The sequence below is a fragment of the Staurois parvus genome, unplaced genomic scaffold, assembly GCF_062004578.1.
Source record: "Staurois parvus isolate SC_StPar_1 unplaced genomic scaffold, SC_StPar_1.0 ptg000960l, whole genome shotgun sequence".
NCBI classification, from domain to species: Eukaryota; Metazoa; Chordata; class Amphibia; order Anura; family Ranidae; genus Staurois; species Staurois parvus.
Window position 1 is genome coordinate 85,801 of NW_028318756.1, and position 12,686 is coordinate 98,486.

Here is a 12,686-nt window from a genome sequence, read left to right on the forward strand (position 1 = left end):
TGCCTGTCGCTCCGCCTGAGGGCCCGAGACCTGTCGCTCCACCTGGGGGTCCGGCGCCCGCCGCTCCGCCTGAGGGCCCGAGACCTGTCGCTCCACCTGGGGGTCCGGCGCCCGCCGCTCCGCCTGAGGGCCCGAGACCTGTCGCTCCATCTGGGGGTCCGGCGCCCGCCGCTCCGCCTGAGGGCTCGAGACCTGTCGCTCCAGCTGGGGGTCCGGCGCCCGCCGCTCCGCCTGAGGGCCCGAGACCTGTCGCTCCGCATGGGGGTCCGGCGCCCGCCGCTCCGCCTGGGGGCCCGATGCCTGTCGCCCCGCCTGGGGGCCCGATGCCTGTCGCCCCGCCTGGGGGCACGAGGCCTGTCGCCCCGCCTGGGGGCACGAGGCCTGTCGCCCCGCCTGGGGGCACGAGGCCTGTCGCCCCGCCTGGGGGCCCGGTGCCTGCCGCCCCGCCTGGGGGCCCGGTGCCTGCCGCCCCGCCCGGGGGCCCGGTGCCTGCTGATCCGCCCGGGGGCCCGGTGCCTGCTGATCCGCCTGGGGGCCCGGTGCCTGCTGCTCCGCCTGGTGGCCCGCTGCCTGCTGCTTCGCCTGGTAATCCGATGTGCATCTGCCCGGAGTCCTGCCCGATGTGCCTCTGCCCGGAGTCCTGCCCGATGTGCCTCTGCCTGGAGTCCTGCCCGATGTGCCTCTGCCTGGAGTCCTGCCCGATGTGCCTCTGCCCGGTGTGCCTCTGCCCGGAGTCCTGCCCGGTGTGCCTCTGCCCGGTGTGCCTCTGCTCGATGTGCCGCTGCCCGGAGTCCAGCCCGGTGTGCCGCTGCCCGGAGTCCTGCCCTGTGTGCCAGTCTTTGATATCCCGCCAGTTGCCAGACCCGGGCGGTGGAACATTTTGCCCAGCTAGGACTGTTTGGAGCGTCCTGAGGCCGCTCCTTGAGGGGGGGGTACTGTTAGGAATGGACTGGCCAGCAATGGTGGGACTCACCTGCCTTTTGATCTGCAGTACCAGGGCTGGCCAGCGGGTGCTCCCAGCAATCAGAGACTCAACCTTTCAGCCAGCTAACACCTGGAACTGATGATACTGGTGTATTTAAGGGTTGGCCAGACTTGCAGACTCTGCCTTGGTGTTGTGTTTGTCCTGGGCCCTGTATCTGTCCTGCATCCTGTTTCTGTTCCTTTGCTGACTTCTCCTGCTCTGATCCTGGCTTGTGACCCTGACCATCCTTCTGTCTGACCCTCTGTACTACGCTGCTTGCTACCTGCTGAACCTGGCCTGTGACCCCGACCATTCTCTGCTTGCTCCCCCTGTACCTACCTGCCCATTGATATTGACCCGGCCTGCCTGACGACGCTTGCTTGTATATACTGTTATCTGTGGGTGGTTGGTTTGGTTTGTTTGCACCGTATTATGTTTTAGTATTGCACTGCGTTTGTTTGTACTGTTAGTGTTAATAAATTATATTGTTTATAACATATCTGAGGTCTGCGTTTCCCTGCTTCAGTCACACACCTCTGGTCATACCTGGGAGTCCTGACACTAACCACTACACTCTGTACTCTGGGAGGGAAATCACATACTCCTGACCACTGCACTCTGTACTCTGGGATGGAAATCACATACTCCTGACCACTACACTCTGTACTCTGGGATGGAAATCACATACTCCTGACCACTGCACTCTGTACTCTGGGATGGAAATCACATACTCCTGACCACTACACTCTGTACTCTGGGATGTAACTCCTGACCACTACACTCTGTACTCTGGGATGGAAATCACATACTCCTGACCACTGCACTCTGTACTCTGGGGTGTAACTCCTGACCACTGCACGTTGTTTGCAGGGCTGTATGAAGTAGTCTCCTGACCCCTGCACTCTGGGCCATTATTCATGGTGAACCAGAAACTGGATGACCTGTAAAGGCTTGTGAAGTGTCTCCTGTGAGAAATGTTTGGCCCCCAAAGATCCCCATCATGGCCCCGACACACACAATTCTTTTCACTCAATAAATTCTTTATTATAGTTTTACTTCTAACAAGATTGTAATCATAGAATCAGGAAATAACAAAGGAAGGAATCCGATTGGTCAGGAAGATCCCTTGTCTGGAATGTGGGGGCGGAGTCATTATTATTGGTGTACAATACAATACACAACGTGTTCCATTATTATAACAAAGTATTGTAGAAAAGATCCCAACATGTGACATGGCAGAATGAATGCTGGTCATATTAGTTCATCTATTCTCTAAGTGGGGTGGTATCTATTGGGCCAATCCCTTTTACAAACCACACATATTATCGCCCTTCAAAGTGAAAACAGAAACGATTTGCACAAAATCAAAGAGTAGAAATATTTTCCGGTGGATCCCCTCTACCCAGACCCCATATGTAGACATAGAACAACAAGCTGTGTTCCCTCTCGTGCCGCACTCCTCCAACCACCCAAACCCACACAGAAGCCAAGGGAAATAATGAGAGGAATGTTCCCCCCTAGTTTGGGGCGGAGTTCTCCTTCCCTCCTGTTGGGGGATGGGAGAAGGATGGACTGAAGACAGAGAGACGCTTCGGGGTCACCACTGTTCTGTAGAGCCTTGAAATGAAGGACATCAACTTCAGAAGTTCTTGTTGTCTGTGTAAAGTTCCCCGATAACGAGATCTGGGCTCTCCCGGCTTCTAGCTCTGTAACCCGCTATATCAATATCAGGAAACCCAACTCCGACACCCAAGAAGGGCTGAAGTTGTGTCCTTCATTTCCAGGATCTACTGACCACTCTGCACCCCAACATTTACTGCACTTCATCCATGTCTTTGGGGGCCTCTCATCTCCTTATCAACTGTTTCTTCCATGATGAAGATCAGCCATGGAGTATATCTGAGGTGTATATCAGGGTGTGCTTCTTCCCCACATGAGAGCTGGGATGTCCAGCAACATTCATCTAGAAGACATTTCCCGCACTCAAGGCACTAATACACCTCCAGGGTTGTGTGGGACCCCTGATGTACAGGAAGACAGGACTTCAGTGAGGAACATTTCCCTCACTCAGGACAGGAAAGTGACTTCTGCCCCGTGTGAGATCTCTGATGTTTGTGAAGATTAAACTTCCTTGTAAAACATTTCCCACACTCAGGACAGGAATACGGCTTCTCCTCCATGTGAGATCTTTTATGCACATTAAAATAGGATTTAGAACTGAAACATTTCCCGCACTCAGGACAGGAATATGGCTTCTCCCCCGTGTGAGATCTCTGATGTGTGTAAAGATTGGACTTCTCTGAAAAACATTTCCCGCACTCTAGACAGGAATACGGCTTCTCCCCTGTGTGAGATCTCTGATGTATGTAAAGATTGGACTTCACTGAAAAAGATTTCCCACACTCAGGACAGGAATACGGCTTCTCCTCCATGTGAGATCTTTTATGCACATTAAAATAGGGTTTAGAACCAAAACATTTCCCGCACTCAGGACAGGAATATGGCTTCTCCCCCGTGTGAGATCTCTGATGTGTGTAAAGATTGGACTTCTCTGAAAAACATTTCCCGCACTCTAGACAGGAATACGGCTTCTCCCCTGTGTGAGATCTCTGATGTTTGTAAAGATTGGACTTCACTGAAAAAGATTTCCCACACTCAGGACAGGAATACGGCTTCTCCTCCATGTGAGATCTTTTATGCACATTAAGATGGGATTTAGAACTGAAACATTTCCCACACTCAGGACAGGAATATGGCTTCTCCCCCGTGTGAGATCTCTGATGTGTGTAAAGATTGGACTTCTCTGAAAAACATTTCCCGCACTCTAGACAGGAATACGGCTTCTCCCCTGTGTGAGATCTCTGATGTTTGTAAAGATTGGACTTCACTGAAAAAGATTTCCCACACTCAGGACAGGAATACGGCTTCTCCTCCATGTGAGATCTTTTATGCACATTAAGATGGGATTTAGAACTGAAACATTTCCCACACTCAGGACAGGAATATGGCTTCTCCCCCGTGTGAGATCTTTTATGAACATTAAGTTGGTATGTAGATTGGAAACCCTTCCCGCACTCAGTACAGGAGAACCTCTTCCCTGTTGGAAGGCCGGCCCGGTCCCGCACAGTCTGAGGTTCCTCAGGATACGAGGAATCCGATGGTCCATCTACACTGGGTGGTGCCGGATGGACATTGGAGGGGGCCGGGTTTTCTCCTGGACTATACTGTGTGATGTCCTCATCTTCTACTTTCCAGTCTGGAGACAAAGTGAGACAATCCTCGGAGGTTTTCCTCATCTCCCGGCCAGGGACTAAAATACAAAGACAAAGAGGATTACTAGACAGGAGCTGATTGGTTCCTCCAAACCAGGACTCCGCCCACATCAGGCAGCTTGGTCTCTGAGGAGCTTACAATTCCACCCTCAAGAGAACTAGGAAATGGCTCCTCTGATCTCCTACCAGGTCATTTCTTTATTCATGGACCTTAGTCAGAGAGTGAGGAAACAACCAGAACTGTCTTTTATAGGAGGGACAGTGATGAGGGGATTATAGGACGAAGGTCCCCACCCCCTCTATCATTCATCGCCATCTTCCCAACACAAGAAGTACTGCACTTCCTTATTTAGTCCATGATTTAGTCATGAAGAACAGCGGGGCTGAGCCCCACCAGAGGTCAGAGAGTGAGGATGGGGGGAGAACAACCAAGATGAAGACTGGACTGATCCTGAAGACCACCATCATTGGGGTATTGACTCCTCCCTCATTATCACTTTCTGTTTAAGGGTCCAAAGTAGGAGGATGTTATCACATTATTATCACCATGTAAAAGTCTGTGCTCCAATCACATCATCCGATATAAAATGTCCAGCTGGGAGGAAATGGGGGGAACAAAGGAGAATCCATATTATGTGTATATATAGCAGTGGGGGTAGGGGGAGAGCAAAAGTCAGGAGTATGTAATGTACAACACAGAGTATATAGTGCAGGGGTCAGGAGTATGTAATGTACAACATAGAGTATATAGTGCAGGGGTCAGGAGTATGTAATGTACAACACAGAGTATATAGTGCAGGGGTCAGGAGGATGTAATGTACAACACAGAGTATATAGTGCAGGGGTCAGGAGTATGTAATGTACAACATAGAGTATATAGTGCAGGGGTCAGGAGTATGTAATGTACAACATAGAGTATATAGTGCAGGGGTCAGGAGTATGTAATGTACAACATACAGTATATAGTGCAGGGGTCAGGAGTATGTAATGTACAACATAGAGTATATAGTGCAGGGGTCAGGAGTATGTAATGTACAACATAGAGTATATAGTGCAGGGGTCAGGAGTATGTAATGTACAACATAGAGTATATAGTGCAGGGGTCAGGAGGATGTAATGTACAACACAGAGTATATAGTGCAGGGGTCAGGAGTATGTAATGTACAACATAGAGTATATAGTGCAGGGGTCAGGAGTATGTAATCTACAACATAGAGTATATAGTGCAGGGGTCAGGAGTATGTAATGTACAACATACAGTATATAGTGCAGGGGTCAGGAGTATGTAATGTACAACATAGAGTATATAGTGCAGGGGTCAGGAGTATGTAATGTACAACATAGAGTATATAGTGCAGGGGTCAGGAGTATGTAATGTACAATATAAATTATAGAGTATAAGGGTCAGGACTCATAATATTGGTATTCAGTAATCAGTGGAAGATTAAATGTTACTGTAGACAAGTTGCAGAGATCCCACACCGCTGCCTCCCATCTCCTGAGACTGCACTCAGTGACTTGGGTCTGAGACACTACAGACATATCCCTCCACCCGGCACAGCCAGCAGATAACAGAGCAAGGAACCCTGGGAGAAATGTTCTGTCAGAGATCTTACTAGACCCGGGCATGGGGAAGGAGACTCAAAGCACACACCCCAGGTGTGTAGGTCTAGTAACACTTATGGTGAAAATGAACATTTTGCTGCCAGCTGATCCCCAGAACCTCCATAAATCCAGTCTAGATACATAAATTGTGTCTGCAGCACAGAGAAGGAAGATTATCCGAGAGAAATCCAGGAATACAGGACGGGGAACACAGCTCAGGAAAGTGACCAGGGGATTACAGGCTGATATCACCCAGTCCCCGCCCTACTCTGGACCAATCAGTGAGCAGTATGGGTGGAGGAATGGATTTAGTGTTCATGACCCACCTGTGCTGATCTCTGTAGGAGTGTCCTCCTCTATAAATGTCCCCGTTATTCCATCCTCCTCCATAGACTGCTGATCATCCCTCACATACGCCTCTTCTTCTTCTGCTTTCACCTCAAATTCTATATCGATTGGATCTCCACTCTAAATCAAGAAAATGAGAGAAAATATCATCTGTAAAAAAAAGCTCACATACAAATTCCACACATCATCTCTACAAGTCCATGTTCTAGACCAGCAATGGGCAAACTACGGCCCGGCGGACCTTTTAATCCGGCCCGCGGAGCTAGGCTCCCGCAAGGCCAGTGGTCGGCAAGCCGCGGCTCTTTACAAACTTAGATGCGTGCCGGGCGCCCGCTCCCCTCCCTCCTCTCGGGCGGGCGGGCGGCCTCCTCTCCTCCTCTCCCCTCCCCTCCTCTCGGATGGCCGCCCCCCCTCTCGGATGGCCGCCCCCTCCCTCCTCTCGGGCGTCAGGACTCTGCAGCTGTCACGATGTAGGCGGGGCAGCCTGGATGTAGGCGGGGCAGCGTGACGAACTCTTCTCTCACAGTCCTCCCTGAAGACCAGAACGGCGCGGGAATACGAGAGGAACGCGCGGAGCAAAGGTAGGTGAATTGACACAGGGGGGACTTACTATATGGGGGATGAATTACTATATGGGGGACTTACTATATGGGGGATGAATTACTATATGGGGGACTTACTATATGGGGGACTTACTATATGGGGAATGAATTACTATATGGGGGACTTACTATATGGGGAATGAATTACTATATGGGGGACTTACTATATGGGGGATGAATTACTATATGGGGGACTTACTATATGGGGAATGAATTACTATATGGAGGACTTACTATATGGGGAATGAATTACTATATGGGGGACTTACTATATGGGGAATGAATTACTATATGGGGGACTTACTATATGGGGGATGAATTACTATATGGGGGACTTACTATATGGGGAATGAATTACTATATGGGGGACTTACTATATGGGGGATGAATTACTATATGGGGGATGAATTACTATAGGGGGGACTTACTATATGGGGAATGAATTACTATATGGAGGACTTACTATATGGGGAATGAATTACTATATGGGGGACTTACTATATGGGGAATGAATTACTATATGGGGGACTTACTATATGGGGAATGAATTACTATATGGGGGACTTACTATATGGGGGACTTACTATATGGGGAATGAATTACTATATGGGGGACTTACTATATGGGGGACTTACTATATGGGGAATGAATTACTATATGGGGGACTTACTATATGGGGGACTTACTATATGGGGAATGAATTACTATATGGGGGACTTACTATATGGGGGACTTACTATATGGGGGATGAATTACTATATGGGGGATGAATTAATATGGGGGATGAATTACTATGTGGGGGATGAATTACTATGTGGGGGATGAATTACTATATGGGGGATGAATTACTATATGGGGGATGAATTGCTATATGGGGGATGAATTGCTATATGGGGGACGAATTACTATATGGGGGACGAATTACTATATGGGGGATGAATTACTATGCTTACTATGGGGGAATATTACTATACTTACTATGGATGACACATACACATCATTCATCTACTCTTGGTCCGGCCCCCGGGTCCAATATATGAACCCATTGCGGCCCTCAAGTCAAAAAGTTTGCCCACCCCTGTTCTAGACCCTCCATTTCACCAACCTTGCAATAGTGAGGGATGGTGTGATCTTCCTGTGTGGAATCCCGGGAATACAGAGGGTGGGGACATCTCTCTGGTGGGTTCCTGGTATTAGGTGGCTCCATCATATCCTTGTGTCCTTCTGAAAACTCCCCCATCACTCCATACTCCTCATCCTCCTCTTTATACTCTTCTTTAACATCAATATTATCATCCCCGAGGATTCCACTCTGAAAGATATAATAAAACATTCATTGTAACAAACATGCTGTGTATAAATCACAACTACCAATAATTGTCATCATCTACCTGATGATGGTGAGGGATGGTGTGACCTTCCTGTGTGGAATCCCGGGAATACAGAGGACGGGGACATCGCTCTGGTGGGTTCCCATGACTGGATCCATCTACCTGATGATGGTGAGGGATGGTGTGACCTTCCTGTGTGGAATCCCGGGAATACAGAGGACGGGGACATCTCTCTGGTGGGTTCCCATGACTGGATCCATCTGTAGGAAACACACACACTGACTGAATCCATTGTTTCTATGTGTTTATCAGATGATGGGGGATCTAGGTGGATCCTCCGTACTGCTCTCTCCTTTACAATAAAGTCTCCTCTTACCCGGTGATGTGAGGGGCGGCTGATTGTCCATCATGACGTCCTTGTAGAGATCCTTGTGTCCTTCTAAATACTCCCACTCCTCCATGGAGAAATAGACAGTGACACCCTGACACCTTATAGGAACCTGACACACACAATGATACAGTCACCATCCAGACACATCCCTTGTCTGTTACTGGAGAATGTCCCAGAATTCCCGGCACCGCTCACCTCTCCTGTCAGCAGCTCCATCATCTTCTTGGTGACTTCTAGAATCTTCTGCATGTTGTGTCTCTCAGGGTTTAGGGAGTCACATGGAGGCACTGTGATGGTCATATGATCACCTGACTTCAGAAGAGGAAATCTCTGTATTGAGGAACCAATAGGAATATCATGTTGGAATCCCAGAATCCTCCTCACCTCTCCGGTCAGGTCTGTGTTTTATTAATAGAGATAAGAGTGATGTCATGTGACCTCCCAGAATCCTCCTCACCTCTCCGGTCATGTCTGTGTATTATTAATAGAGATAAGAGCGATGTCATATGACCTCCCAGAATCCTCCTCACCTCTCCGGTCAGGTCTGTTTTATTAATAGAGATGAGTGATGTCATGTGACCTCCCAGAATCCTCCTCACCTCTCCGGTCAGGTCTGTGTTTTATTAATAGAGATAAGAGTGATGTCATGTGACCTCCCAGAATCCTCCTCACCTCTCCGGTCAGGTCTGTGTTTTATTAATAGAGATGAGAGTGATGTCATGTGACCTCCCAGAATCCTCCTCACCTCTCCGGTCAGGTCTGTGTTTTATTAATAGAGATAAGAGTGATGTCATGTGACCTCCCAGAATCCTCCTCACCTCTCCGGTCAGGTCTGTGTTTTATTAATAGAGATGAGAGTGATGTCACGTGACCTCCCAGAATCCTCCTCACCTCTCCGGTCAGGTCTGTGTATTATTAATAGAGATAAGAGCGATGTCATATGACCTCCCAGAATCCTCCTCACCTCTCCGGTCAGGTCTGTGTTTTATTAATAGAGATAAGAGCGATGTCATGTGACCTCCCAGAATCCTCCTCACCTCTCCGGTCAGGTCTGTGTTTTATTAATAGAGATAAGAGTGATGTCATGTGACCTCCCAGAATCCTCCTCACCTCTCCGGTCAGGTCCGTGTATTATAGAGATGAGAGTGATGTCATGTGACCTCCCAGAATCCTCCTCACCTCTCCGGTCAGCAGGTAGATGATCTCCAGGGTGAGGTTTAGTATCTTCTCAGTCATGTGACTCCGGTCCTCCTCCATCCTCATTGGTACCATCATGTGATCTATACAGGTCTCCTTGTAGACGGATAACTTTGGGAAATGAAAGTAAGAATGATTTGGATGGTATTGGTCACACAATAATAGGATGTGGATGTGAGGGGGGAATAGGAGGGTTGCTGGACATTGAAGAACTACTCCCCCCATGGGAAGACATTTTGTTTGGACTGTTTAGTGTTTACTACAATTTTGAGGTCCGGGGCCCCTTTACTCTGTTGGGTTTGTTTGGTCCCTGAACTGGTTTTGATGAGTTTTAGATCTGCAGACAAGGAATGATTATTATCATTATTATACAGTATTTATAAAGCGCCAATAGTTCACTCAGCGCTGTACATTACAAAGGGGGACAGAACATGTGACAGAACAATACCAATACAATGCAAAACATGAGGGGATTGAGGGCCCTGCTCTTTGGAGCTTACAATGTAGGAGGGAGGGGATGGTGGTACAGGAGGAGATAGCTGTGGGGGATGGAGTGGTAGGAAGAGTGGAGGAGGTCGGCAGGTTAGCAGGGGGTGGGGTAGGCTTCCCTGAAGAGATGGGTTTTCAGGGTGCGCCTAAAGGAGAGGAGAGTAGGTGATAATCTGATGGGTTGGGGAAGGGAGTTCCAGAGGATGGGTGACACCCTGGAGAAGTCCTGGAGGCGGGCATGAGAGGAGGAAACCAGGGAACTAGAGAGAAGGAGGTCTTGTGAGGAGCGGAGTGTGCGTGTTGGGCGGTACTTGGATATTAGGTCAGTGATGTAGTTCGGGGCAGTATGGTGGACAGCTTTGTACGTCAGTGTTAGGATTTTGAATTTGATCCATTGCGCAATCGGAAGCCAGTGGAGGGATTGGCAGAGGGGGGTGGAGGACACTGAATGGAGGTCAGTGGAGGGATTGGCAGTGGGGGGTGGAGGTCACTGAGTGGAGGCCAGTGGAGGGATTGGCAGAGGGGGGTGGCGGAAACGGAGCAGTTGGAAAGGTGAATGAGTCTGGCAGCCGTATTCAGGATGGACTGAAGCGGGGATAGCCTGTGGTGAGGCAGGCCAGTGAGGAGGGAGTTGCAGTAGTCTAGTCGTGATATGATGAGGGAGTGGATGAACTGTTTAGTGGTTTCTGGGGTTAGGAACGTGCGGATTTTGGCGATGTTGCGGAGGTGGAGTCTGCACGAGTTTGTTAAAGATTGGACTTGGGGCTGGAAGGATAGGTTGGAGTCCAGAATGACACCCAGTACTCTGGCCTGCGGGGCGGGTTTGATATTGGCGTTGTTGGATGTGATGGAGAAGTCAATGGGGGGTGGGGTTCGGGCTGGGGGGAAGACCAGAAGCTCGGTTTTGGAGAGATTCAGTTTAAGGAAGTGGAGCGACATCCAATCTGATATGTCGCTCAGTAGGTGTGTGATTCGGGCTGAGACCAAGGGGGTGAGGTGGGGGGTTGAGAGATAGATTTGTGTGTCGTCGGCATAGAGGTGGTAGTTGAAGCCGTGAGAGTGTATGAGTTGGCCAAGGGAGGAGGTGTAGATGGAGAAGAGAAGGGGCCCGAGGACAGAGCCTTGAGGGACCCCAACAGAGAGGGGGAGTGAGGGGGAGGTGGTAGCATTATAGGTAACGCTGAAAGAGCGTTGTGACAGGTAGGATGAGAGCCAGGAGAGAGCAGAATCTCTGAGGCCAAGGGAGTGTAGTATTTTGAGGAGGAGGGGGTGGTCAACTGTGTCGAAGGCCGCAGAGAGGTCAAGGAGTAGGAGCACTGAATAGTGGCCATTAGCTTTGGCGGTTAGCAGGTCGTTGGAGAGTTTGAGTAAGGCAGTTTCAGTGGAGTGTAGGGGACGAAAGCCAGACTGTAGGGGATCGAGGAGGTTGTTGTCGTTGAGGTGAGAGCATAGGCGGGTGTAGACAAGGCGCTCGAGGAGTTTAGATGTAAATGGGAGCAGGGAGATGGGTCTGAGGTTGTTCGGGTCATTGGAGTCCAGGGAGGGCTTTTTAAGTATGGGGGTGATGTGTGCATGTTTCAGTGGGGAGAGGAAAATGCCGGAGGAGAGGGAGAGATTAAAGATGTGGATGAGGGAGCGTAGGATGGAGGGGGAGGGAGGTCGTAGGAGTTGTGAGGGGATAGGGTCGAGGGGGCAGGTGGTGAGGCGGGCATCAGAGAGGATCTTGGAGACTTCCTCGATGGTAGTAAGGTCAAAGGTGTGGAGTGTTGGGGGAGCTTCAGTATGAGGAATGTAGGGTGGGGTGGAAGTGGAGGTCAGAGCAGTGGTGGGGCCGTGGGAGAGGGGTGATGAGGGGATAGCTGAGTGAGGGGGAACGGGGTTAGAGGGAGTTTGAGGAGTGACGAAGTCCCTGCGGGTAATGTCGAGGGGGAGGGGGGATGAGGGGGTAGCTGTGTGAGAGGGGACGGGTTGAGAGGGCGTGTGAGTTGCGGCGATGTCCTTGCGAATTGTGTCAATCTTGTTTTTGAAGTGATTGGCAATCTCAAGGGTGGTGAGTGAGGTGCTGGGTGGAGGTGGGGGTGGAGAGAGTAGAGAGTTGAAGGTGGAGAAGAGTCGGCGCGGATTGGAGGAGAGGGCCTTGATGAGGGTCAGGAAGTAGGCTTGTTTGGCTGCGTGGAGGGAGGAGGTGTAGGTGTGGAAGGCAGATTTGTAGTGGGTGAAGGCTTGTTGGGATTTTGTTTTGCGCCATAGTCGCTCCAGGGCACGAATGTGTCGTTTGCGGGTTTTGGTGTGATCAGTCTGCCAGGGCTGGAGCGGTCGGGGTCTGATGTTGCGTGTGGTTAAAGGCGCTAGTGAGTCAAGGGCTGCTGACAGCGCGTTGTTGTAGGCAGTCATAGCCAAGTCGGGACAGGACAGGGGGAGGATGCTGTCATGGAGTTGATCAGCTGCGGAGTGGAGGGGGGCAGGGTTAAGGTTGCGGAGGTTACG

At 50.0% G+C, this 12,686-nt stretch overlaps 1 protein-coding gene across 1 annotated transcript; it reads right to left on the reverse strand.

Moving 5' to 3' along the window:
* Positions 1-2,742: 2,742 nt before the first annotated feature.
* LOC149441661 (uncharacterized) lies at positions 2,743-7,887 on the reverse strand. The gene is made up of 3 exons (XM_089657051.1): positions 7,864-7,887; positions 6,168-6,309; positions 2,743-4,274 (listed from the first exon to the last, which is right to left on the reverse strand). Exons 1-3 carry the CDS (start codon positions 7,885-7,887, stop codon positions 3,028-3,030), a joined length of 1,413 nt encoding a protein of 470 aa, XP_089513177.1. The 3' UTR covers positions 2,743-3,027.
* Between the last annotated feature and the right edge of the window lie 4,799 nt (positions 7,888-12,686).

Coding starts and splice junctions, on each gene's coding strand:
- LOC149441661 (XM_089657051.1), bottom strand. CDS start 7,887: ATGGAGGGTCTAGAACAGGGGTGG. Junction 6,310..7,863: donor AGGGTCTAGAACAGGGGTGG/GCAAACTTTTTG, acceptor TTCTTGATTTAG/AGTGGAGATCCAATCGATAT. Junction 4,275..6,167: donor TCCTACAGAGATCAGCACAG/GTGGGTCATGAA, acceptor TTTGTATTTTAG/TCCCTGGCCGGGAGATGAGG.